This window comes from Pyrus communis, chromosome 13 (assembly GCF_963583255.1).
Source record: "Pyrus communis chromosome 13, drPyrComm1.1, whole genome shotgun sequence".
Taxonomy (NCBI): domain Eukaryota; kingdom Viridiplantae; phylum Streptophyta; class Magnoliopsida; order Rosales; family Rosaceae; genus Pyrus; species Pyrus communis.
In genome coordinates, this window is record NC_084815.1 from 1,391,918 (window position 1) to 1,419,403 (window position 27,486).

At 38.5% G+C, this 27,486-nt stretch overlaps 3 protein-coding genes, 1 long non-coding RNA gene and 2 pseudogenes across 6 annotated transcripts; 1 reads left to right on the forward strand and 5 right to left on the reverse strand.

The window, feature by feature from the left end:
• Positions 1-1,057: 1,057 nt before the first annotated feature.
• LOC137713732 (growth-regulating factor 3-like) lies at positions 1,058-3,884 on the forward strand. 2 transcript variants are annotated; one of them, XM_068453074.1, is made up of 4 exons: positions 1,058-1,309; positions 1,509-1,697; positions 2,122-2,455; positions 3,197-3,884. In XM_068453074.1, exons 1-4 carry the CDS (start codon positions 1,099-1,101, stop codon positions 3,645-3,647), a joined length of 1,185 nt encoding a protein of 394 aa, XP_068309175.1. In that variant the 5' UTR covers positions 1,058-1,098; the 3' UTR covers positions 3,648-3,884. The 2 variants fall into 2 exon arrangements, with proteins under 2 accessions (XP_068309175.1, XP_068309177.1); XM_068453076.1 differs by having other exon boundaries at positions 1,150-1,220.
• Positions 3,885-4,981: 1,097 nt separating this feature from the next.
• On the reverse strand, positions 4,982-13,831 carry LOC137713061 (1,4-alpha-glucan-branching enzyme 2-2, chloroplastic/amyloplastic-like). Of its 2 annotated transcripts, none has more exons than XM_068452301.1 (22): positions 13,427-13,831; positions 12,816-12,968; positions 12,405-12,652; positions 12,008-12,106; positions 11,460-11,502; positions 11,165-11,224; positions 10,969-11,049; positions 10,541-10,657; positions 10,146-10,229; positions 9,693-9,814; positions 9,404-9,523; positions 8,741-8,870; positions 8,518-8,628; positions 8,112-8,240; positions 7,430-7,533; positions 7,154-7,298; positions 6,908-7,055; positions 6,725-6,825; positions 6,074-6,151; positions 5,813-5,968; positions 5,563-5,637; positions 4,982-5,458 (listed from the first exon to the last, which is right to left on the reverse strand). In XM_068452301.1, the coding sequence occupies exons 1-22, from the start codon at positions 13,829-13,831 to the stop codon at positions 5,360-5,362; spliced, it is 2,808 nt and encodes a 935-aa protein (XP_068308402.1). In that variant the 3' UTR covers positions 4,982-5,359. The 2 variants fall into 2 exon arrangements, with proteins under 2 accessions (XP_068308402.1, XP_068308403.1); XM_068452302.1 differs by having other exon boundaries at positions 12,816-12,973; positions 13,427-13,691.
• A 1,400-nt stretch (positions 13,832-15,231) lies between these two features.
• LOC137712754 (ABC transporter G family member 34-like) lies at positions 15,232-18,047 on the reverse strand (annotated as a pseudogene).
• A 1,683-nt stretch (positions 18,048-19,730) lies between these two features.
• LOC137713319 (BURP domain protein RD22-like) lies at positions 19,731-20,657 on the reverse strand (the record flags this gene model as incomplete). The annotated part of the gene is made up of 1 exon (XM_068452602.1): positions 19,731-20,657. A coding segment is annotated over one exon (753 nt), but the record flags the coding sequence as incomplete, so codon positions are not given.
• A 9-nt stretch (positions 20,658-20,666) lies between these two features.
• On the reverse strand, positions 20,667-21,961 carry LOC137712756 (uncharacterized). The gene is made up of 3 exons (XR_011065240.1): positions 21,641-21,961; positions 21,280-21,403; positions 20,667-20,824 (listed from the first exon to the last, which is right to left on the reverse strand). It is a non-coding gene; the product is annotated as an uncharacterized lncRNA (long non-coding RNA).
• A 3,555-nt stretch (positions 21,962-25,516) lies between these two features.
• On the reverse strand, positions 25,517-27,486 carry LOC137712755 (BURP domain-containing protein 6-like; annotated as a pseudogene).

Genomic DNA, 27,486 nt, shown 5'->3' on the forward strand with positions numbered 1-27,486 from the left:
ATTTACGAATAATCAATTGTAAAATAAAGAATTGAAAGTTTTAATAAACTGTATTTTTAAAAGTGTTGTGAGTATAAAAACAATGTAAAAGCTTTTGATAATATTCTTAATAAGAAAATGATATACTTGTATACAATGCTAAAAATGAACAAGATAGCATGAGTAGTGGCTACGACATCAGTGGCAGGTGTAATGGTACATGATGGCAACAACAATGGTGTGGATGTGGTGGTTAGGGTGTAAGGGAGCAGTAGTTGCAGCGGTAATGGTGACTATTGCAGTGTTATTAGAGGGTACAACGGCAACGATGATGGTGGTGATGACAACAACATTCCAAATGCATAAATATTTTGAGAATATATACTTAAGTAAATTCATTGATAGTTCAACTTGCTTAAAAAGTCCTCGTAATTTCCAACTATTGAAGAAAAATTAGAAGAATGCTTTCTACCATACTTGCACCGTAAAGAAAAGAATGTGAACTTTGAAGGGCGAGTGATAAAGGAGGTCGGCAGCAAATGCCAATGCAACTCTCTCTCTCTCTCTCTCTCTCTCTCTCTCTCTCTAATTATACCATGCAAATGGATCTTGGGTCTTATGTTATGTATTACGTAGCTTAATTAGATTAATGGAAATGAAATCAAGCCTAATAAAACACCCTTCTGCTATTTCCAAAGCATTTGCAGTGGGACAAAAAGACTGCAGGTGTTCTTCCTCTCTCTCTCTCTCTCTCTCTCTCTCTCTCTCTCTCTCTCTCTAGCCACTACTCACTGGCTCTAGCTATCTATTTTCTTCCAATTTTTAATTAATTTTAAAACTCTTTTTTGGATTATTTTAGTTATTTTACCTCTCCATTGTCTTGTCTGTCTTTCCTCAAGTGCCTCAGGCTTCTTCACAGCCCTTTAAACAAACTTTGCAGGCTTTTGCTGTCAGAACCTCTGCCAAAAGCTTTCTCTCACTTCAAAAAAACCCAATTTCCACACCCAACAAACCAACACATTAAAGTTTTAAACCCAACAACAACTAAATCATAGGAGAAAAACAAACTTAACTTAAACCCCACCCCATCTCTCTCTCTCTCTCTCTCTCTCTCTCTGGATGGACTTCCACCTTAAGCAATGGAAAACCCAGCAGCAGGAGCAGTCAGAGGAACAACATTCTGCAAAGATACCAAAACTTGACCTAGATCCCCATCAAAACTCAGAGCATCCATCTGCTGGGTATGCTCTCCCTCTGTTTGTATCTGAACCCAACACCAAAATCCTGTCAGCATTTTCTGATTCCTCACCTGCCACCTCCAGATTTCCCAGTAAGATTTTTTCCTCTTCTTTCCCTTTTCTTTGTTCTGTCACACACACACATACATCCAACACAAGAAAAAGTTTGATTCTTTGGATAGAAAAGTTGATGTTCTTGACTGGTCTTTTCTTCTAATTTTCGAAGTTTTATATTTAACTTTTAAAAAGCTCTTCTTTTAATTTGAACTCTTGTTTTTTGTTTTTCTGTAGAAATGGGAAGCTATTTCAGCTTGTCACAGTGGCAGGAGCTGGAGCTGCAGGCTTTGATATTCAGGTACATGGCGGCCGGTGCGGCTGTTCCTTCTGAGCTTCTTCAGCCAATCAGGAAAAGCCTTCTCCGTTCTGCTCCTTATTTCCTCCACCACCCTCTCCAACAGTTCCCTCACTTTCAACCTGCTTGTAAGTATAACTTAAACTCAAAAATTTAATCAAACCAAATTTTGTTATTAAGATTTTTCACAAATGAGAATCTATTTAAAACGCCAATTTGATTTGCAGACCTTGGTTAGGTTAGTGTGTTCGTCTCTTTCCACTTCGAACCCTTTGGTTTTTTTTTTTTTTAATTACAGTAGTTTAGAATATTGTTTTTTTTTTTTTTTTAAGAAAACAATGGCCATTTGGTTGGATTTGGAAGAACCAAAAAAAGAAAATTTTAGACTTGTGTGAGTTTTCATTTTTTAATTTTAGTGGAGTTATATTCTAATTTAATCTAAACCGAGAGGAGGGCGATTTGAACTTGGGTACATAACCTGCTCCTGCTCCAGTCAACTTGGCTACGGCCAGGTTTTTTGAGACTTGAATCATAATGTGTATTATCTATCAGTGTTGCAATCAGGGTATTGGGGAAGAGCTGCCATGGATCCGGAACCGACAAGGTGCAGGAGGACAGATGGTAAGAAATGGCGGTGCTCGAGAGATGTGGTGGCGGGTCAGAAGTACTGTGAGCGCCATGTGCACCGTGGCAGAAACCGTTCAAGAAAGCCTGTGGAAGTCACCACCACAACCACCACGACGACCAACGGTTGTGGCGGAGGGAGTGGCAGTAATCTTAATATTGCTACCACCACCACCACCAATACATCAGCTAGTGGGGCTCATTTCGCTCTCTCTGGATCCTCATTATCCCCTTCAGTTGATCTGCGTCATCTCAACCAAAGGTAGTAAACAACACCACCAATGCTATTTTTTGGGTTTAATTTAATTTAAACTAAAGAATGCTACAAAAACTATCCGTTATCACTTGTCAATTTCAATTAATGTAGTCCCGACGAGTGACAACGGCTAATGTGAAGGCTGGTTTGGTATTGCTATGCTTTGAAAAAAAATTGCTTCTGCTATGGTTTGAGAATAAGCTCATTTTTGCTGCTTTACGTTTTCAGCTTTTTTTTTTTTTTTTTTTTCACCTAAAATTGTGAAAATAAGCTGTTTTTAAGTGTTTACCAAACTTTTTTTTTGAGCTCAACTTTTTTGATACCTACTTTTTATAAAATCATTTCAATACCAAAACAGTACTTAGGGTGAAATCCTTCACGAATCAAATACTCATAAGAAAAAATACCTAATTTTTATTGTGTGGCGGATTTTGTTTCTTTTAGTGTCTTTCTTATAAGTGTTTGTCGCTAACATTGTCGAGGTAAGCAGGTAGTTTAATTATAGGATGCCGCCCCCCCCCCCCCCCCACCCCTTCTCCCCCCCCCCCCCCCCCCCCACCATACCACTTTTTCTTTTGTTGTTGTTGGTGTTATTATTGGAGACAAACTTTGAATTGATGGAATCTCATGGGGCCCTAAAAGTACATGATGCTCTATTCATATGCTCTTTATACCTTTTTTTTTTTTTTTTTTTTTCCAACTTTGATTTCTTGCTCTTAATTGCTACTGTTTCATGTCAACTTGTAGTTCTTCAGAATCCAGACCTGAGAACAGGATCCTCTTAGAGTCCCTCGGTGAGTTCTCTGCGAGTGCGAAATCCGACAGCCATGTATTGAGGCCTTTTTTTGATGACTGGCCGGGGAAGCTCCAAGAACTCGACAATGCAGGAAGCAGACCTAGCTCAATGAACTCGGCCACCAGCCTCTCCATTTCGATACGTGGAAATACCTCATCGGATGTGTCGTTGAAATTGTCTACTGGCAATGGGGTCGAGCCAGGCCACCAGGACAGCCATGCCGAGCGTGGGCAGCCACAGTTGAATTGGCCCGCTGGGTGGGCAACAAACCAAATGGCGTCCATGGGAGGACCACTTGCAGAGGCCCTGCGGTCCTCTTCCAACTCCAATTCCTCACCAACCAGCGTCTTACATCGGTTGCCCCGTAGCTCTGCCTCCGAAACTAGCTTCATCAGCACTTGATTATCCTCCGTATCAGACAGTTCCAGCGAGCTGCTTTTAGTTGCTTGTATAAATGGCTCTCGTTCTTTTACACTTCAACCGGACGAGTTCTGTGCATGTTTAACCAAAACAAATTTGTTGCTCATATCTTGTAGAAGTGCAGTTGCAATTTACTTGTCTCGGTTGAGTCTTCTGACCTTGAAAATAAGGTGATTTTCGAGTTGCCGATCGCCGATATTCAAGTATCTTTGTGTTGTATCCCAAGTCCGGTAGGTTTCGACGAGTTCGACTGGCATCGAGTTGCTTATTAACTACCGGAAAGCGATTTTCAGGTTAAGGTGCTTTTCCTTTGCCGAATAATCAGTATGACAGATGATGTTAATTAGACCAGTTTGCAAAGACATTGTTCCCGCTCACATGCAACTGTGAATTAGACCAGTTTGTAAAGACATTGTTCGCCCGCTCTCATGCACTCAAAAGTTTAATTCCATTTCTAGGTAAAATTAATGTGTTTAGAACATCATTTTAAATAAAAAAATTATCCATCGAACCACGAACGATCCATCGTATTGCGATTACACATCGTATTGTGTGATCACAATGAAAAAACGTTTGAATCCTTTCTATTTCCCCCTATATGTCATTGTTTCTTGCTTTTACTAATGTTAAATGAAACTAGCGTTTTGGATGTTGGGATTTTTTTAAATTACGTGTACTCATTTACCCTATAAAAATCCAAAAGGATTAATCCCACTAAGTCTAAATAACCTAAATCTAAGTGGGCATTTTTATTTATTTAAATAACCTATATCTAATAGAGAAATTCAGAAAGATTTTTTTATTTTTTTTGGTTATATAAGAAAGAACTCTTTTTACCCTGTAGAATATAGAACTTACACAAGCAGAGGCTGTCATGCGTTATAAACTTGCACACTTCAAGTCCCAACCCTTAGTACCTTACCCCAAAACCCCACCACCTGTTGTCGTGTCGTCACCACTCATGCCCGTTGCCTTCAGCTGCTCATCTAGCGTCGCTCATTTCTATTTTTCGTCTAAAATCTTTTTGAGGATCCCCGAAGATTTGAATCCTAGATCCGTCACTGCTTACATGAGAATTTTGGTTGATCACCACATGTTACCAGGCCACATGTGAACTGCGGCGAGAAAAATTGAGAAAACAAATTAAGATTAAGTGAAGAGAAGAAAGGAATTTAGGCTTGCAAATCCAGTCGTTGAGTTCAGTTGACAGTTGATTTCAATATTATCCATTAACTTAAGGCCTATTTGGCGGAATTGATGAAAATTGGGTGAACTAAGACTAGGGGTGCCAAAGTGAGTCAAAACAAGTTTCAAGGGGGGTAAAACGAGACTAAATAACAATTTTAGGTGGCAAATCAACAAATAAGCCTAAAATGCAACACCACATTCTGCTACATGCTATATATACATTAGAAAATCCCTAGCTTGGAAAAATAATTACAGAAGTAATTGTCTCAAACTGCCATATATTAGTCTACTTTTTTATAGGCTTATAGTAGAGACTGGTCTCCTAAACTCTGCCTAAACTCTCTCACCTTAGCAGTTAAACTTCTGCCTTTACTTTGTTAATCTCATTCTTCCGACTTTGGCGTAGCAGAACTGCCGAAGGTGGCAGCGTAATTCCACAGGGACGGCGCTTTATTAGCTAATGTACATTGCGTCTATTTTAGGATCGCAGCAAGATGTAGACGTTTTCAGCCTTTTTTAGGTCCCTCTACAAGAGCGTAGACCACAGCTGTTCTACAAGGTGCATAGAGGAGGAAAGAATGAGGCCGGTCATCAAACCACCCATCCTGCAGATCACAACGAGGTTTAGTAATATTTAACAGCCGCGAAATACTCACGCAAAGTCTGCATATGAAAGCACTAAAAGATGTTCAAAGGAAAAATATCTTACAGTCGTGAAGTACTCAGCACTGTGATCAAGCCTATCGAAGCCCCCAAATAACTTTTCATCTGAATCCAAGACAATCTGGAAGGAGCAACGCGGCATTATTATATGAAACGAAAAAGAAAAAATGAGTTCTTTGACATGCGCTTGGCCAATAAAGATCAATTCTAGACGGAAAATGTGAGAGCGTGGAAAGAAACTAGTGTATTTGGCAAGCTAACTACGAGGGTTTCATAGAACTTTGTAGAGGAAACACCTTGTACTTTCCTGGCTTTAAGCAGCCAATTCGGTAGTCTGAATAGCTTTTACTCCAATGAAAATTGAAGACAAAAACCAGGTCTCCCCTTTCAAAGACAATAATTTTGTCTCCTTCATCCTTCCGTGATATATATTGGTGCTCGGAAGTCATGAACTGCATCAACAGTTGACCAATTTTTCATACTATAATTTAACAGATAACAAGTGGCATAACCTATGCCCTAAGTAACTGGCACACGTAGACGTTATGTAAACTTACACCATAGGTTTGTTCGAGATGTTGCATTGCTCGATCAAATTCTTGCATCCCGTGATATCTTAGATAGTCAGCATCCCCCTGGCAATGCATAACCAACAAATTTCATAAAACACACGATCCAACCAGAGGCCACGAAAGTTATGCACAATTATCTGCTGCAAGGTCAATTACCCTTAAACAAAGAACCCGGAATACGAAAATGGATATGCAAAGTTCTGTAATAGGAAAATAGTAGTTCAAGAACTTCGCGTGCAACATAAACGTTCAGGGATAACTCAACGGAGTGATGCTATTAGGTTAGAAATTTGCAAGTGATAGGCTGATAGCAAAGTCAAGATCAAACATATCTATACTATTAGGTTACTAATCAACTTGACCTTGGTCAGTAATTTTGTACTTCCTCTACAAGTAGCTTTTGCTTGTATTATGTTAGCCTGTTCAATTTTCGGTGCAACTAAAAAGTCTCTTAGGAATAGTTTAAAGTGCCCTCTGGTTCCAAGTTCGTCCTTAACTAGCCTATATATTACCTTGCCTCCACATATCATGCATTGCATCAATTACCACCATCCAAACTAAACATAAATTCTTGTTACACTAATAGGCATGCTCTTATGTATATAGCAATGAACATGTGGATTTAAAATAACTTACAAGATCAAATCTACGTCGGCATTTGTCAAAACTGTTATTGTTCCCAGGAACTATTTTACCGCTTGGAAGATGTTGAGCACCTCTTGGAAAATCAATCCACTCTGAACAGGAAAAAAAAACTCAAAATGAGTGCCAGCTTGACAGAATGATGATAGACAGTATAACGTTTTGGAATAAGTTTACCAGGATGGCCAAATTCATTTCCCATGAAATTCAGATATCCTTCTCCGCCTAATCCCATAGTAATAAGCCTAATCATTTTATGTAATGCTATTCCACGATCTATACGGGGAGTTGATGGTCTGTCCAAAGCCATGAAATCATACATATCCTGAGAGAAAAATATACTTAGATAGATAATTCTAATACAAGAAACAAAAGTATACATATCCTTCAAGTTACGTAATATGCGAGGAAAACTTATATAACCTTGTCCATCAGCCAAAATGCAATTGTTTTGTCACCAACAAGAGCTTGGTCATGACTTTCGGCATAAGCAACACAGTTCTCCCGCCACCTTCTGTTGGTGAGCGTGAAAACAATATCACCCATTTTCCACTCTTCATCCCTTTTCCTACATCAAATTTTGTGCGATAATAAGTCAGCAAAAGCTGATTGGTTTTATTCACAAATGCCACCTCCATCAGAGATGCAGGACCCGTCTAACTTCAAAAATGGATCAGAGAGATTTTTGTCACAACTTACTGAAGGAGCTCAATCCATTTATCAGCAATAGCCATTTGCAGGCGATAATCAAATCCAACACCACCATCGGTAACAGCAACACAGAAAGTTGGCATTCCACTAACCTGAAATAATAGAAATATTCATAATCAATGTAACAATCTATAAAAGTGACATTTCCATCATTAATATTTTAAACGAATTGAATAGAATTAGGATAAATTTGACTTGTTAATCAGCTAACGAGTGACGATACAAAACTGGAAATGTTTATGGCTATTGTTTTTATATCTAACAATAAACTCCTCTACAAAACCTTCCTCAAGCAAGGTCAATTTCGTTTGAAATTCAAATCTGGGTGTATTTTTCTTTTTAATGAGAAATATTAAATGTCATCAACTCAATACACGCTGAATTAAATGCTTGTTTGAATAGAAATAGTGGTAAAACTACATGAACTTCCATGTCTTAATGATCAGGGGAAAAGAGGATGAGAGAAAATAGAAAAACATACAAAAAGTTTTAAGAACTTATATAACTTAGTGGAAATATTGGAAATATTTTAATTTTCTTATTTCAAGCTACCCAACCTAGCAAACAGGTTATTCAGTTCAGTGCACTATGAAATCTAAATCTAATACTCAGGAGATAATTGCAACAAAGGATGCTCAACATTACTTATGAAAGGGAATAGATAACATACATCTTCACCAACGGTAACAGCTTCAGGGTAAAGCCCGTGAATCAGATCGTTAACCAGCATCAGGTAAGTCACAGCATCTACATCTGTTGCTAATCCAAAGTACTCACTGTAATTTCCAGTAAATGCTACCTACAGCAAGCTCAACCAACAAACACATAAATATAAGAACCTGTCAATGGAAAAAATAAAACCAAACTCGAATAGTAGTAGCAGCAACGGAGGTACCAATAGGAATACCAAGACTGATATTGGACATCAAAATCAATATAAAATTATGCTGACAATAGATTTTATTTTTCGGTCAACGTGCTGAGGATAAATAATCATGGAAGCTTTCCATCAAAATTTGTAGGAATAATTACTATTCCATTGAAACTTAAAACTTCAGTGAAAACTAAAATGGTACCTTCAATCCATGGTGAGTGTACATCATTGAAGTCACACCATCAAATCTGAACCCATCGAACTTGTATTCTTCCAGCCACCACCTTGCATTGGAAAGAAGATACCTCAAAACCTATGTGGAAAGTTAAATTCAGTACCTCATAAACATAGGATAAACAAAAGATTAAGGCCAAATTTCTCACAGTGCGCTATTATTTAAAGAAAGAATGCACGAAAGCACATACCTCCCAGCTTCCATAATTAAACAAGCGGGAATCCCACATCCAATGATATCCTCGAGACCCAGAGTGGAAATAATGACTATCGGTTCCATCAAACATGTTCAACCCATCCAACGTGTTATTTGATGCATGGCTGTAGTGTTACATATTAGCAGTCAGACATTTAGAATAAGTTCAGGGTAATTAACATGCAATATTATGTGCAATAGTATGATTCATGCAAAATATTTGAATAACATAGAGAGTTAAAGAAGAATTTGATATCATCAAGTCCAATAAAAATAAGCAGATTAAAGTTAGTATGATGAATATAAGAAGTAATTTATTGAAAGATAATCAGTATTTTCCGTTAAGCCCCATGACTTTCATAGTCAGCCACAGGGAGGTTGGGATAAGCTTATATAGCCATCACTGTAATGGTGTAACCTCAACTGCAGATAAGCTGTTTGTCCTATCAGTATTTAGTTACAGAAAGAAAGGAGACCTGACCACAACAAATACATGCAAAATGAATAAAAAGAAAACAAAAACAAATCTGTCATATTGTTGACATGTACAAATCTATCACCAACTAAAAGAAAAAGGCATGTCAAATGTTGAATTTGACTAACCCATAGATGCGTCCATAAACTTATGTCTTATCTGCTCTCAACAATTAGTTATTACCTGTGAACAATATCCATAAGTACAAGCAGACCAAGCTCGTGAGCTTTATCTATCAGAGACTTCAGATCGTCAGGGGTTCCACAGCGACTGCTAGGTGCAAAAAAATTGGTGACATGGTACCTGCACCACAGAAACAGAAAATTTCAGTATTTTTAAAGAACGTCAACGGCTCACAAACAAGTACCACAAGTAGCACTGCCTACCAATCCATTTGTTTCAACATAAATACATCTTCCCGAAAGATAAAACTGTATACATACAGTTGGAGTATAAGTTAATAGAACAATACCCAAAGCTAGCATAGTAGGAGTGCTCTTGAATGGCCATGAGCTGAACAGCATTGTAACCAAGCTTCTTAATGCGTGGAAGCACATCATCTCTGAATTCAGCATATGTGTTAATTTTGGGCTCCTGCAACTCCAAGTCAATAGTACTGTGAGGGTAGAAATTTAATAAATGATAAGAAATCAAAAGGAAGAAGAGTCTATGACAGCTCTGTGGCACAGTAATCTCGTTGAACTCTGGATCATTCCAAGTGGATAATTGTAAAGTACAAAAAAGAAAAAAGCACTTGATGCTGAAATATAAAAGTTTAAAAAGCAGATTTTAAAACTAAGATCCTACTGATCTACAGCACATCTCCAAGTGCTGGCCTAAGGTGAGGCTTATTAAAAATAAGAATTTTAAAAAGTGCAAGAACATAATAATTTGCAACATAAGCTAGAAGGTTAACAATGCACACCGTGCTACTCATTCCAACATGTGCCTCATAAATGCGAAGTGATTTTGGTCTCGTCGGCTGAGAATGTTGAAATACGTACTTTTCCTGAAAAGAAGTGTATGCGAGTATAATTAGCCCGTTGAAGAGTGGAACAGTAATCCGAAAAATGAACATGTAAATGAAGCAGATCTCTCTTAACTACTTCATAATTTTAATGCAACTGTAACCTATGCATAAATCAATGAATCAGTATAAGAATCCTAGGAATCATTAATGACTTGGGCATCACAGAGGTTTGCCCAACTTTGATTCAATCCTATGGTTTAAGTTCTATCTTACTGCAACCTTTCTTTTACCCAGAGCCCTTGGCATCCCTACCAGTATAAAGCATAATTTAATTTTTCCGAAGAACATACCTCTTCTGGTGGATCATAGTATATGCCATTATATGGGATTTCACCTGGAGCCTGCACAGAAAACTTGATCCAAGCAGAAATCGAGTCTTTGATGCCTGAAGGAGTATCCATACGGATCTGCAATTTCACATAACATACCGAATGAATTAGACAAATTTATCGCATGGCAAAACTTGTAATTGTAGCATGCCTTGTAACTATTGTCTCATTCTCCACACAAATTTCTAGAAGAGAACAAATTAGAAAAGAATGTGTACAACCAAACTCCCTTTTGAGATTTTCACTAGGGACAAGTAAATGGTCAAATTAGTAAAGGATTACTTAGGAAAAAAATAAGTCTTCTTTTTCTTTGCTGGATTATGAAGTATTACAATAATAGAGAAAGAGACAGAAAAATCAGACTTACAATTATCCAGAATAAATATTACCTTCACTCGAGAACCATGTGGAATCGAAGGTGAGCCATCTGCATTGTTTGGCAAAAAGATCTCCCAGACTCCAAATTCATTCTGTTCAGATATGGTATATGAGAAACGTTGTTGTAAAAAACAGTAATCATGTGGCTTGATGTAATTCATTTATTCATATCTTGGCATTACCACTGCTAAAGTTCCAAAAACATACCCGAGTCATCACATCTGCATTTGTGTTCCAATTGTTGAAATCTCCAATCAGTGATGCTGACTGAAAAAGCCAACGAAAAAAAAGGCAACCATGAGACCAAACTTAATAAGGTACCTAAACTAGTCAAATAAAACCTTCCATCAAATAACAAGATACTGAGTACAACAAAATAAGCGCGAAAGGATCTTAGTAGGCACACTGTCTAGAATTGTTGATCTTAATAAGTCACCCTTATACAGAGAATAACTAACGGTTAAAAGTAAAATTCTTAAAACACCAAACAAGGCAAACGAACCTTTGCCCCAGGAGCCCACTCCCTATAAGTGATACCTTCCGCACTGAAAAAACCAGTAGAGATAATAATGAGCATTAAAGATTGCCAACAATAATATAGGGATTTTAAACCAAAAAATACAGAAATTATTATGAAAATTTGAAAGGAACCCTAAAAGCAAAAACAACGAAAGCTATTACCCACGGAATAAATACAAAGACGTAAACAAGGACAATAATTAACAAACAAGGTAGTAAAGGGCATGGCCAGAGAAACGTAGACGAGAGCATATTTTGACTATATTAGAAGAATTATACCGAGTGAAATTGCCAATGGTAACACAATATTTAGTATAACACCAGTAGATGCAGTTCGAAACAGTCAAATTGCAAAACTTTTCTCTCGTCTCGTCTACCTGACCTTATACACCTCCCTATTAGCATATTTACCTATTAATTTCTGTTCAAGAGTAAAAAAAAAGGCAACTAAAATACGTATTCAATGTTGTAAACTAGTAAAAAAACACGGAAAATGATTCGACTCCAGCAGATAAAAGCAAAAAGTAATACCTGCGTGTGAAACCAAACTTCTCATAGCCACGAGAAAACACCTCTAAACTGCCTTCGTACTTGTCAATCTCCTCACGCAGCCTTTTGTATTGTCCATAACTGACCATAGCACAACGAAATCACATAAAGCCTTATTAACCTAATTTGGATATAAGCAAGCATGAAGGATTTGTAACTGGAAAAAGGAAAAAGAAACATAATTCAAAGCACTAAAGGAGCAAAAAGAATCTCGCACTTGCAACACTAACCAGCTAGCAGCCATGAACCCTTTTACTCAAAAGGGGTAGCGACGTTAATCAATTTATTTGATCTTTTTTCAATTTTAGGCAATCATCCATATTCCATACAAGTTGTATATGTATTATTATTATAAATAAAATATGGAAGTGCATCATACCGGTAATCAAGATGATCACGGTGACGCACCAAAAGTGGATCTATTTCATATATCTTTTGCCCATTGCCAGGCGGTGGAATTGTCTTTCCCTTCGCTTTGCTTGTAGCAGTACTTGCTGTAACTTCTAAGGGATGAGGTACGTCCTCAACCTTCGCTTCAGCATCATCAACATTGTCCACAACTAATGAAGGGGCATCCTCAAGCTTCTCTTCATCTTCCATTGCTACATTATCTACATCCTCAATCACCTAAACAAAAATTATACATACACAGTATGACAATATGTTATGCGGGATCCTCCAAGATGTCACACAGAAATTGACTATGCTACAGCGTTCTGCACACCCTCTAAAACCCTTAAGTTGAAAGCATAAAACATAAGTGGTATGCACATAGATGGGTATCATAAACCTGAAGATCCTCTGAAACTGTACTCGTGGCTCCCAATTGCTCCGTCAAAGACGAAGAGCCATCACTCTGGCTGTCCGGAACAAGAATTTTCTTCGATGCAGCAACTGCTAAAGACGGCAAATCAGAATCATACGAAGACTTTCCAGCAAAGATCTTCCCTACAAACAAGTATCAATTAGCTTAACACCCACAAAACATCGAATAACAAGTACGCAATCATGATAAAACAATGACATTTTTTTCAAAAATTTCAATTCTTTTCAACAAAAATTAAATTCAAAACTAGCAGCCATAGCAAGCAAGCACAACATTACTGTTCCAAGCTTCCAAAAAAGCTCACGGCACATCTACGTAAGCTCCATTTCCAGGACACTGACCACTAACAACCAATCTTATCTACGCATAACTTCAAATTTACTAAAATAAAAAAAATATCATAATAATTAATTACGGAAAAATTAACAGAAAATCGAAGCAGCCGATTGAAACACAGAAATAGAACTCGAATATCCATTTTTCGAAACCAAAGCGAAAAACGAACAAAAGAAGAGAGAGAGAGAGAGAGAGAGAGAGAGAGAGAGAGAGAGAGAGAGAGGAGGGAGAGGGAATACGAGAGAAGGAGGTGTTGGAGAGGAAGAGAGAGAGGCCGCCGGAGGTCCTCCGATCGCCATTAAAACTGGTATGCGAGGTGTAGGCAGAAGGCAGAAGAGGGAAGCGAATCCCCGAGAGAGTAGAGACCATTTCTCCTTCCTCCTTTCGTTATCAGATCGATGGAAGCGCGCGAGAAGGATCGATCGATCTCCAAGGACGTTTCGTTTTGCGGAGTCCCGAAGCTCGTCTCCCGGGAGAAACGTGAGTTGAGTGAAGCAACACAGATATCGGAGTGCGAGAGTGACTGGAGTTTTTTGTGTGGGTTCATTATCTTGGCGCTCCATGCCACGTGTGCCGTTGCGAGTTACATGGGGATGGGTGGGTGGACCCAGTCTGCTTCTCCTCTCGTATTTTCGATCGTCCATCGTTGTTGCAACTTTTTTGATATTTTTGACATTTTTGGGAATTAAAAATTAAAATAATAAAATAATTAGGGGATGTACGTTGGACTGTTGGAGGAGGATGAGAAACGAAAGGCTGTCGGGGGTGAAGGGGATATACTTTAGTGATTCTTTATATCCAAATCCAATCAAATAAATCACCTTTCTATAGTCATTGAACCCAAATAAAAGGTTCCTTTTGTGATGCCACTTTTAGGTGAATATTTTTGTTATTTTCACCTAGGTTACATTTTTATCGGTATCTAATAATTCAATTCTTAGTTAAATTGTGGTCGTAAAATGCTGTAATTATCGTAACATAGTCATAATCTTTTAGCTCATGCACACGGTAAGTTGAATACAGTTATCACTCTCGATTTAGGATTGAAGCTAGAAGCCATGTAAGATGTCGCATTGTGACGGGATTGGGTTTAGCCTAAACGATGGTGGAGTTACCATTATCCTTTGGGGTGTGCTATCCACACCTATTTTTACTTTCCTTACACCCTTGTTAATTTGTGTCATTTGATCTTTTTCAATTCATTTGATCCGACGGTCGAAAATTAAAAATGCGTGAGAAAAGTAAAAAGGGGTGTGATATCCTTTTTGTAGTGATGAATCTTGTATGTGTTCCTACTATGGGTTTAGAGGGTATATGGCTCTCGGATGTCTAGAGGATGTGCAGCAGCAACATTAATTAGACCTTGTATTTTGTTTATGTCTAATAATTTTCATGAATTGTTTTGGAATTTGGTTTTGATTTCTCTCTTTAAGCGAGTTTGCTAGTTTGATTGCTCTCTAAAGGAGAGTTGCTTGATTTTAATTTTTGCTTTGGTGTGCTACCTTCTTTGGATCTATGGATGAAAGATGGAGCTGCTGGATCTACATTACTTAGTGTTCCAAAACTGTGACAATGACTAAATGATGCGAGCGATCTATAGACATTAAACTTCCTGTTCAATATATGATTTGAAAGTTTGTCCTCACTTGCTTAACGCGACGTCATCGCCAATCTACTTTGCTCTCAGTACATCACATGGCATGCTTTACCAAATAACTCCTGTTTTTTTCCATCAGTGGGTCTGGTAATAAAGCACGCGAAGTACAGCACATACATGATCTCATTCCGTCCGGCCCTTTTATAGCCTTTATGTGACTCTTTGTCCCCCCTCTCTCTCTCTCTCTCTCTCTCTCTCTCTCTCTCTCTAACGAAAGTCACTTTCTTGGCCTTCGTTTTCAACGTGGAAGATTCTCTCATCTCCTAATTTATTTTTTCTTCATTCCCCTTTTACTTAAATGGTTAAATCACATCAATATCTTCTATTCATTTTTTTATAAAAACAATGAGACAAAGAACAAAGTGTGAGAAGAAGGGGGAGAATTCTGATCAGTTGTGTCGTGGTGGCTTCTCATAAATATTACGTGATGTTCACATGTTCATGTTATGAAAGGAACTATCCTCACATGTACATAGCCTTTTGACTGAATCACATTCACCCGTTAAATTCCCTGAATTCTTGAGCGGTCTTCCAACCGCTCTATAATTTCTAATATACAAGACAATAGCTTGATGCAACAACCAAAATTTTCAGGAATTTCAGTGCTATTTAAGCAACAAATTTTCCAGTTTACAAGCTTGACATGTGCAGAAAAGACAGATACAACACGAATCGTTCAGGCAAAAACTTCAAACAAATTATATCATTACAATTGATGCATCTGAACAATCTATCAGCTCTACAGTTCTACACCAGCTCATAGGATCCAATTCATCCGTTGATTATACGCTTATACCAAATTTTGCTGTCAAATGGATACTTTATTATGAGTATAGTGTATGACAATGTAAGTACGTACCCTAGATTTGAAACTAGTTTGTCAACGCATCTGTATTGCGGACTATTTTCATAAAGGGGAGCACAACTGCAGTAGAATTGAAAGTTGGTTCTTTCTCTATCTCCTTTGGAAGTTGAGGAACTTGATGCCATAGGCAAACACAAAGAAGAAAAGAAGAACCCAGCCGACGTGTGCCGCGGCGACGGCCGGAAGGAAGTCATACTCAAAACCAAAGTCATCTTTCAGGAACTTCTTCAATGGCATGGTGCCATATCCAGGCAGGATAAGGTCAGCATTCTTGTCACCCACTTGGGATGTCACAAGGCCATAAACTGTCCAGGCCACAGGGGAAGCCCAGTAGTTCCACCTCCACCAGATTGGTATTTGCTGCAAACACAATAGAAATTCAAGGTTAATTTTTGAACTATGGACTTTCATGTAGTGAGGTTAAATGAAAGCAATGTGCATCGACCGCATATTTAGGGCTAGTTTGGGAATGTTTTCGTAAGAAGCATTTCTACTTGCATACAGTTTTTTAGAAGTGCTTTTCCAGAAAACGCTTCTATGAGCTAGAAGCTAAGGTTTTCTACCAAATGCAGTTAGAACAATGTTTGATAGTCAGAAACCGCTTTTATCTCTTCTAGAAACAATCCCAAATAGGCCCTTAATTTTGATATGACGTACCGGTCTTGGAATGAGGAAGCCGGAAAACAAGTTCCAGAAACAGAGGAAGAAGGACATGACAATGACAGCAATCTGGGGCCCGGAGTGAGTGCAACCACCATCATACCGTACATCGTGAAGTAGATTAAGCACATTAGGATATAGTAGTAGAACCAAATGAATTTTTCGACTTTCCACTTGAATCCAATCATGGAGAAGAGAAGAAGTGTATATATAAATGTTTGGATTGCAAAATAGACCGTCTCTATAGCCACCTGCAAAAAAAGGGGGGATAACTTGTCAATCATGTAATACGATGTGTACCAAAAGGTCTTAACAATTTGTCAATTTTATACATCACCTGAGCAAATGCATAAGGCAGTTCAGAATACATTCCGGCAGCTCTTTCGCAGTAGAAAACTGTTCTTTCAATGGCGACAACAAATCGGACCACAGAAGCATTCGTGGTTCCAAGGAAAAGCACAGCAGCATACATAGCTCCCAAAAGGTTTATCAGATCTTGCTGTTGTGCTCTGTTACAAGAAAAATTTCGTTCCTAATAAATAGAGATGCCAATAACATGATTTAATCAAATTTGCAGTTAAAAAACCAGAGCTTACGTCTGCTGTCCCTTCTGCCAGAAGATAAAGATCGAATAAGACACCGATGACAATGGTCATAAAGAATCGGATGGCATTGTACTGAGGATTTCTCCAATACGACCAATGCATTTTCCAGAAACAAGCTTTGCACTGAACCGGGAAAGGTTGAGAGTATTTGGTTGGGAAGTAGAGATCTTTGGACCCAGGAGCCGATGTACTAAGCTCTTTGATAAGCTCCTGGTTCCTCCTAAAAGAACATCAAGAGGAAGAGTAAGAATCATAAAACTAGAAATCATAGCTTACACGAGAAAGATATTACGACACTTACTGGTAAAGCAAGGAGTTTTGGTAAATGTCTGCAAAGTCCACATCAAGTTGAGTCTCAACTGCAGGAGCAGTGACCTTAAGCATCCATGTAGCAGGATTGTAACCATCCTTGATCTTGGGCACACCCGGGATGGCCTGTAGAGGTTAAAGATACGAGTCCAAACAACATTAAAATCACAGGAAATGACTTCCACACATGCATTTTCTTCTTCTGCATAACTCGTTTATTTTGTCACTTGATTCTCCTTTGATTTATTCAATGTAAGACGAGAAATAAATAGGGCTCGTGCGGAAATCACTTCTCTAAAATTACTAGTGAAGGACGTACAAGAAATAAGAAGTGAATGGAAAACTCACTTCAAAATATTCTACAAGCTTGTGAGAGTGGCGGCCGAGGGGTCCAGCATAAATGACTTGCCCTCCACGTTTCATCAAGAGTAACTCGTCGAAAGATTCAAAAATATCTATGCTTGGCTGGTGAATTGTGCAGACAACAGTTCTGCCTGTATCCACCGTGTTTCTCACAATACGCATGGCAATAGCAGCAGCCCTGGCATCAAGACCAGATGTCGGTTCATCCATGAAAATGATAGAGGGGTTAGTAACCAGCTCCACAGCTATAGTTAGTCTTCCGTTGTTCTGTTGAAAGACCATCTAGTCCCGGGAGGCCAACGAGAGAATTTCTTATTGGATTAAGCTCAACCAAACCCATGACTTCTTCAACAATCATCTGTATCACCATTAAAAAGAAGATTGAAAATAAGATTTCAAGATTAAATTGAAAATACAATTTAAAGTCTAGATAAGAAAGATTCCAGTGCAACATACCTTTCGTGTTTGTGTATTGACATCAGAAGCAAGACAGAGCCATGTTGAATACAGGAGAGATTCATAGACAGTAACATGGGGGGAATGGATGTCATTCTGTTCACAATAACCGCATACACGAGCAAATGTTTCTTGGTTCTTTGGATAACCAGATATGTTAATGGTCCCCTTGATGTATCCACCAGTCTTTCTACCTGCCAGGACGTCCATAAGAGTTGTCTTTCCAGCACCACTAACACCTACAAGCGCTGTCAATATTCCCGGTCTAAAAGCACCACTGACTTCTCGTAGCAATTGAAGGCGATCTTCTTCAACTCGAAGAGTCTTCATTTCTTGAAATCAGTAACCAAAACAAGTATATTTCTTGGTCGAAATGAGCATGTGAAGCATCAGGAATAAAATGTCTGAAATGAACTGACTTACAGGGGGCATATGCACAAAGCAGTTCACATGGTTAAACGCAAGCGAAAGGGGTTGGAAGGGCAAAACCATTCCTTTCTTTGGTGCATGATTCGAAGCACCAGCAATTTCTGAAGAACTTTTTGCTGTAATTTCTTCACTTAACGACTTCCTTCTTTTCTTTCGCATCCCCGAGAGCTGATGTTGGTTCCCCGAAAAGGAAAAGGAGGGTGTGTCAGATCCGGAACTTCAAGGACGTTTCGTTTTGCGGAGTCCCGAAGCTCGTCTCCCGGGAGAAACGTGAGTTGAGTGAAGCAACACACATATATCGGAGTGCGAGAGTGACTGGAGTTTTTTGTGTGGGTTCATTAACATGGCGCTCCATGCCACGTGTGCCGTTGCGAGTTGCATGGGGATGGGTGGGTGGACCCAGTCTGCTTCTCCTCTCGTATTTTCGATCGTCCATCGTTGTTGCAACTTTTTTGATATTTTTGGGAATTAAAAATTAAAATAATAAAATAATTAGGGGATGAACGTTGGACTGTTGGAGGAGGATGAGAAACGAAAGGCTGTCGGGGGTGAAGGGGATGTACGTTGGACTCTCAGTACATCACATGACATGCTTTACCAAATAACTCCTACTTTTTTCCATTAGTGGGTCGCTCCGGTAATAAAGTAATTTCACGGAACGCAGAGTAGAGCAAATACATGATCTCTTTCAGTCCACCCCTCTTTTTTTATGATCATTTCCCACAAATGGTTCGAACAAGGGCAAGCGACTTCAACATTTATAGAGGAACTTGTATATGTATGGCATTTCATGATCACTTCAACAAGCGGCCCTCCCCTCTTTTTTTCTGGTAAATCCATCCATCAAATTTAATGATTATTTCTCACGATTCGTCGCTCAATCACTTTCAATTGAAGTATTTTGTTTGTATGGTGTAGAAATTTATTGGATTCTCTTCTTTTTGGTAAGTCCACCCACCAAGTTTAATGATCATTTCCCACAATTCGTCGCTCAATCACTTTCAATTGAAGTATTTTGCTTACACGAGGTTAGTGTGTATTGTTCATGAGGTTAATTGGATTGTGAGTGCGTATAAGAGCGAGAAATACTTGTCCGACATGGATGCTACACTTTCTGGGCCGGCGGGGGATGTGGGGGCTTTGGACGGTTGGGGTTTCTGCATTAGTGAGTTTGCTGAGATTTGAATGAAAGTAAAATTGCCTCATATACTTGCAATTCTTGTAGTGAAAAGACAAATACATAAGCGCAACTCGACTTAAAAACACAACTAACAAACAAAGAAGCGGGAATCGAGAATCGAACTAAGAGCCTCTTTATTTAGACAACCAATTACCTCCAAATTAAAGTTTTCTCAGACGTCAGTCAGGGATGATCAAGCAGAACTGATGGGTTCAACTACTAATGTAGATTTGCGGGTTGGAACCCAAACAACATCATCACTAGGAAGGAAGTGGCAGATGGGAATGGTCCCGGGCTTAACCTTGAGCACTTTGAAGGCCAAATGTTGTGGGTCCCATTCTGATGTGTCCACATGGCAGATTGCTACTGCTTTAGCCTTCACCCCATCAGAACCTCTCAGGGGCACCACGTAAGCTCTTGTAGGTTTTGTTGCATGGCAGTAAAACACTGCGTACGGATAGTTCTGCTTATGGCACACAACGGCTTTGTCACCTGCAAGCTTCTTCACAGAAATTATGGACATGGTTCCTCCTTTCTCCAACACCTCCGTCGAGAATGCCTGAATGTTTCTTCCGAGCTTCGAAGTGGTGAAATCAATCATTGACTCTAACGAGGTGGCACAATAATTTTCCTCTCCTTCTATGCCTGGAGCTTCGCACTCTTCAATTGTTTGCTTAATTATATTGGCTTCCACAGATTCCAATTTCACTGAAAATTGGTTGAAAATTTCAGGTAATTCATTCGACGAGAAAGGGATCAACTCTGCGGTTTTGCGCAGCAGGAAATTCGCCGCATTCGAATTTCTAGTGAAGTTCAAGTTCATTGTTGTGCCAGGATGCATGTCCTTGTCCAAGAAGAACAGAGTTGCCTGTGGGTTGTCATCTTTATGGAGTTGATGATTCTCATGAGTGGCATGTGCATGATTACTACCGTAAGCATAGGCGGATCGTTCTTGTGCTACTCCAACATATGCAGGTTTCGTCCCATCTTTTTCAACAAGATCGACATTTGTGCCTCCAGCAAGTCTTGGGTTTTCTTCTCCTGCAATGAGGTCGAAACTGGTACCCTTCCCTAGTTCGACAGCAATTCTCATATCTTCGTTAATCATGAAGTCTGCGAATTAGTTTAGCAACGCATTATTAAACTATTTAAGAGTGATTAATTCAACACCATGTCAAATGATTTAATAAAAGTGAAGAAACTGGGAGGAACATATATAAATTTCAACCGTTGATTGATCACCTTGATTCTTGCATGTATTGCATATAAGAATTTGTGTTGCAATATATATGTGGAGGTTCTTAAGATACGATTTGTTTCAAATTGGTTGCTTGGCCACTCGAGATATGATTTGTTTCAGATCCCGAGTGAAGAATTCTTCATATACACCAAAGTAAGGCAGATCGGATATCATTTATCCATTTGATTCTCGTTATTGATTACTTCTATGTTTACTGGAAAAATTTACATTTGCCAAAAGATCAGACAACTTTTAAAATGAAATTCTATAATCGATATTATTGTAGATAGAGAAAAGCTCTCTAAAACGAAAAGTTTTTAATACAAACCAGGTTGGAGAAGTTGGCTGATAGCTTTTGGCATATGTGCGTTTGGCAGGACCGAGTTCCAGTAGAGTTCGTGAGATAGCTGTGGATAAGCATCTTGGCTTGCCAGTGTCACCACCACTGCCATCTGCAACATTTTCACTCTAGTGATTAATTAGCAAGTACGAATGACATCAGAACAATGTGATTAATTAGTCGAAAACTAAATTTATTTAGTTAAAGCAGGGATAATTAAAACAACACAACAACAAACTCTGTGTGTGTGTGTGTGTGTGTGTGTAATAGAAAGAGTAGATACTTTGACGCTCCATTTTTAACTATAGGCACTATAAATCAAATATTTTATAATTTTTTCTACACTCACGGGTAAAATATGAGTATTAAAATCACTGATTCATTGTAAAAACTCAAATCTCAGAGCTTACATTGAGAAGAGAGAAGAAGAGTGGGAGATGAAATGCCATTAGGACTGAAATTGAAAGTATGAAAACTTGAGAACTTAGATCTTATGGTTCGAACAAGAGCAAGTGACTTCAACATTTATAGAGGAACTTGCATATGTATGTCATTTCATGATCACTTCAACAAGCGGCCCTCCCCACTGTTTTTTGGTAAGTCCACCCACCAAGTTTAATGATCATTTCTCACGATTCGTCGTTGAATCACTTTCAATTGAAGTTTTTTGTTTGTATGGTGTAGAAAATTATTGGATTCTCTTTTTTTTGGTAAGTCCATCCACCAAGTTTAATGATCATTTCCCACGATTCGTCGCTCAATCACTTTCAATTGAAGTATTTTGTTTGTATGGTGTAGAAATTTATTAAAAGAATCCAAGAAAACACAAGCGGCCCTCCCCTCTTTAACAAAGCATGAAACATAAAGCGATGGAAGAGACTGGTTTGTGGTTGTCGGGGAGTGCTTCGGCGGCAGCAAGAGAACTTGGCAGTTAGAGTTTGTTCAGTGTTTTCTGTTGTCAGCTCAACCCACGGGTTGGGCTTTGTGGTTGTTTTGCAGGCCCATCTTTTATCTTGTGTTTTATGTGTATTTAGGCCTCTGTTTATGTAAGCTTCTTGTTGGTTTAATAAAACCATTTTCCCAAAAAAAAAAAAAAAGCGATGGAAGAGACTGAGGAGATGATACGTACTAGTCGGTGACAAGTCATTGCCACAGCCCGTAGGAGCTAATAATCAAGAAGAAATAGACAAGAGAGAGGGCAATGACAGGACAGGGGAGCCATCCCTGGACTTTTCTCTTGATTGGGGCATGGATTTAGAAGTTAAACATTTCAAGATGGTGTAAACGAGAATTTTCTGTAGCAAATAATAAGAGAACACGTATACAAAGTATATTTATATTAATGTAAATGTACGTTTATAGTCATATTGAATAAATCAAATAAAAAAGAACACTTAAAAGAAAATAACGGACATCTTTAAAAAACCATCGTATATATCAATTTCATCTTACAAAGTGATTTGATAATCAAAACCATCGTATGTATTGAAAAATCATCAAACTAGTCTTGAAAAATCCCACAAACAAACATCTTGAAAAATCATTAAAAATTGAAAGAAAATTACAAATTTAAGGAAGAAAAAAAAGTTCCTTCATAAACTAGTCTTAAAAAAATGGAAAATCTGAAGAAATCAAACCTCAATAGTGTTTAAGGTAGCACTGAGCAGAGTAGGCAGTGCTCTGCTCCCAATATACACATCTCCTTCAATCGACAAATTCTCGTATCGAACTTCAACCTTCGGAATTTCAATCCCCACTCTACAAAATTCACAGAAGTAGCAAAAACCCAAATAAAAAAAACATAAAAAAGATCATTAAAAAGGCAAAAGATTATCATTCTTTTAAGGAAAAAAAAAACTAGGGTTTTGAAGACAAAGTTTCGTAGAGTTGAGTAGGGCAGTGTGACCAACCCATGCACTCGAGTTTGAACCCGTCTGCAGATTAGAGTAGTTCAAAATATCGTGTTTCTAAAAAGAAAAGAAAGAAAGAGTCTCAAACCTATCGGTTCTGTCTCTAAGTCTTCTCAAGAACATTTTGTTATCATCTTCCACAACCTTGAGTATACTCTCCATCCAGGGCCGGCCCTGAGAATTTGGGGGCCCTAGGCGAGCCTTCGAAGTGGGGCTCTAATCTCCTGTTCTTTGTATATTGATTTGTATAAAAAATAATTTACTAAATACATAAAAAGTTCTATTTTTACATTAAATATCATTAAAAATTAATATGAAAAGAAGATAATATACAAACATTATTTAAACATGACATGATTTACTTTTTTAGACACAAATGTAATAAATATTTGCAGTCAATTGTTTAAGATTAAGAGTGAAGAACAATAAAACTTGATGATCAAGAGAGTTTTAACAATACAACTTGATTGATTAGTATAATAAATTCAACGCCAATTGTTTCTCTTGTGTTTTTCTTTTCTTCTAAAATCAACATCACACTAACGAATTGAATATTAAAATAATCCATTGAATAAAAAGTTATTGAAAAGAAAAATATAAAATTCAAAGTTTTGATTACCTTAAAGTACAATTTTTAATATCATATGATAGTTAGTTTAAACATTCAATAGAAATGGAGAGAATGTGTTTAAACATTCAATAGAAATGGAGAGAATGTGAAGTTGGTTTAAACATTCGATAGAAATGGAGAGAATGAGAACTTGAAAGAAAAAGGATTGCAAAGAGACTTGAGTTTTATAACTTTATATGCATTTGGACAAATGGATTGAGAGTATGATAGATGGATTGGCAGTAAATTTGAAAAACAAGAAAACTTAAGAAAAATATAATGACTGAAAGGCAGCTTCATGTTTCAAACTCAACACCCCCAAAAGAAAAATGAAGCCAACATTTCCACTGCACTAGCAAATGAATTATGATATTTTATTTTATTTTATTTTATTTTATATTTATATGTTAATTCCAAGATATAAATTTTTTTTGAACCCTTCTAAAGTGGGGCCCTAGACGGACGCTACTTGGGCTACCCCAGAGCCCGCCCTGTCTCCATCAACTGCTTCTTGTCCTACATTCCCTGCCTCCTCACGTCCACCTCATCAGTCACCACCTTCCCGTTATCCAGCACCTGCCTCAGCATCCCTCTTTTCAACCTGTCATACGTCGGCAGTCGTCGGATCGCCGCCCACCGCAGCTCCTCCTCGTCGTCCTGCTGCCCGCTTCTGTTGAGCACATCCGGTGGTGCCTGCCACACTTCCCGGAAACTCGTGGACGCCCAACTCTGCTCGCTCCCCGACCCCCAGCTCCTCTGGCTCGTTGACCGAGCCAGATCGTCCTCCGCCAAAGCCGCCACCATTTGATCTAAATTTAGCACAGCTTTTGCTTTTGCAATTATGGAGTATTAGACTTCTTGTCCAATATATGATATGAGATTTTGTTCTCACATGCTTAACGTCATCACCAATCTATTTTGCTCTCAGTACATCACATGACATGCTTTACCAAATAACTCCTATTTTTTTCCATTAGTGGGTCGCTCCGGTAATAAAGTAATTTCACGGAACGCAAAGTACAGCACATACATGATCTCTTTCAGTCCACCCCTCTTTTTTTATGATCATTTCCCACAAATGGTTCGAACAAGAGCAAGCGACTTCAACATTTATAGAGGAACTTGTATATGTATGGCATTTCATGATCACTTCAACAAGCGGCCCTCCCCTCTTTTTTTTTGGTAAATCCACCCACCAAGTTTAATGATTATTTCCCACGATTCATCGCTCAATCACTTTCAATTGAAGTATTTTGTTTGTATGGTGTAGAAATTTATTGGATTCTCTTTTTTTTGGTAAGTCCACCCACCAAGTTTAATGATCATTTCCCACAATTCGTCGCTCAATCACTTTCAATTGAAGTATTTTGCTTACATGAGGTTAGTGCGTATTGTTCATGAGGTTAATTGGATTGTGAGTGCGTACAAGAGCGAGAAATACTTGTCCGACATGGATGCTACACTTTCTGGGCCGGCGGGGGATGTGGGGGTAGTGATGAAAATCTGAGCTTTTTTTTTAACCCCAGAAAGGGAATGTGGCGTTTGTGTGTGCTTTGGACGGTTGGGGTTTCTGCATTAGTGAGTTTGCTGAGATTTGAATGAAAGTAAAATTGCCTCATATACTTGCAATTCTTGTAGTGAAAAGACAAATACATAAGCGCAACTCGACTTAAAAACACACCTAACAAACAAAGAAGCGGGAATCGAGAATCGAACTGAGAGCCTCTTTATTTAGACAACCAATTACCTCCAAATTAAAGCTTTCTCAGACGTCAGTCAGGGATGATCAAGTAGAACTGATGGGTTCAACTACTAATGTAGATTTGCGGGTTGGAACCCAAACAACATCATCACTGGGAAGGAAGTGGCAGATGGGAATGGTCCCGGGCTTAACCTTGAGCACTTTGAAGGCCAAATGTTGTGGGTCCCATTCTGATGTGTCCGGATTGCTACTGCTTTAGCCTTCACCCCATCAGAACCTCTCAGGGGCACCACGTAAGCTCTTGTAGGTTTTGTTGCATGGCAGTAAAACACTGCGTACGGATAGTTCTGCTTATGGCACACAACGGCTTTGTCACCTGCAAGCTTCTTCATAGAAATTATGGACATGGTTCCTCCTTTCTCCAACACCTCCGTCGAGAATGCCTGAATGTTTCTTCCGAGCTTCGAAGTGGTGAAATCAATCATTGACTCTAACGAGGTGGCACAATATTTTTCCTCTCCCTCCTATCCCTGGAGCTTCGCACTCTTCAATTGTTTGCTTAATTATATTGGCTTCCACAAATTCCGATTTCACTGAAAATTGGTTGAAAATTTCAGGTAATTCATTCGACGAGAAAGGGATCAACTCTGCGGTTTTGCGCAGCAGAAAATTCGCCGTATTCGAATTTCTAGTGATGTTCAAGTTCATTGTTGTGCCAGGATGCATGTCCTTGTCCAAGAAGAACAGAGTTGCCTGTGGGTTGTCATCTTTATGGAGTTGATGATTCTCATGAGTGGCATGTGCATGATTACTACCGTAAGCAAAGGCGGATCGTTCATGTGCATGATTACTACCGTAAGCAAAGGCGGATCCTTCAAGTGCACGATTACTACGGTAAAGAAAGAGGGATCGTTCTTGTGCTAATCCAACATATGTAGGTTTCGTCCCATCTTTTTCAACAAGATCGACATTTGTGCCTCCAGCAAGTCTAGGGTTTTCTTCTCCTGCAATGAGGTCAAAACTGGTACCCTTCCCTAGTTCGACAGCAATTCTCATATCTTCGTTAATCTTGAAGTCTGCGAATTAGTTTAGCAACGCATTATTAAACTATTTAAGAGTGATTAATTCAACACCATGTCAAATGATTTAATCAAAGTGAAGAAACTGGGAGGAACATATATAAATTTCAACCGTTGATTGATCACGTTGGTTCTTGCATTTGAAAAATTTACAAATTACTTCTATGTTTACTGGAAAAATTTACATTTGCCAAAAGATCAGACAACTTTTAAAATGAAATTTTATAATCGATATTATTGTAGATAGAGAAAAGCTCTCTAAAACGAAGAGTCTTTTAATACAAACCAGGTTGGAGAAGTTGGCTGATAGCTTTTGGCATATGTGCGTTTGGCAGGACCGAGTTCCAGTAGAGTTCGTGAGATAACTGTGGATAAGCATCTTGGCTTGCCAGTGCCACCAACACTGCCATCTGCAACATTTTCACTCTAGCGATTAATTAGCAAGTACGAATGAGATCAGAACAATGTGATTAATTAGTCGAAAACTAAATTTAATTAGTTAAAGCAGGGATAATTAAACCAACACAACAACAAACTCTCTCTGTGTGTGTGTGTGTACATATATATAAAATAGAAAGAGTAGATACTTTGACGCTCCATTTTTAACTATAGGCACTATAAATCGAATATTTTATAATTTTTTCTAGACTCACGGGTAAAATATGAGTATTAAAATCACTGATTCATTGTAAAAACTCAAATCTCAGAGCTTCCATTGAGAAGAGAGAAGAAGAGTGGGAGATGAAATGCCATTAGGACTGAAATTGAAAGCATGAAAACTTGAGAACTTAGATCTTATGGTTCGAACAAGAGCAAGTGACTTCAACATTTATAGAGGAACTTGCATATGTATGTCATTTCATGATCACTTCAACAAGCGGCCCTCCCCTCTTT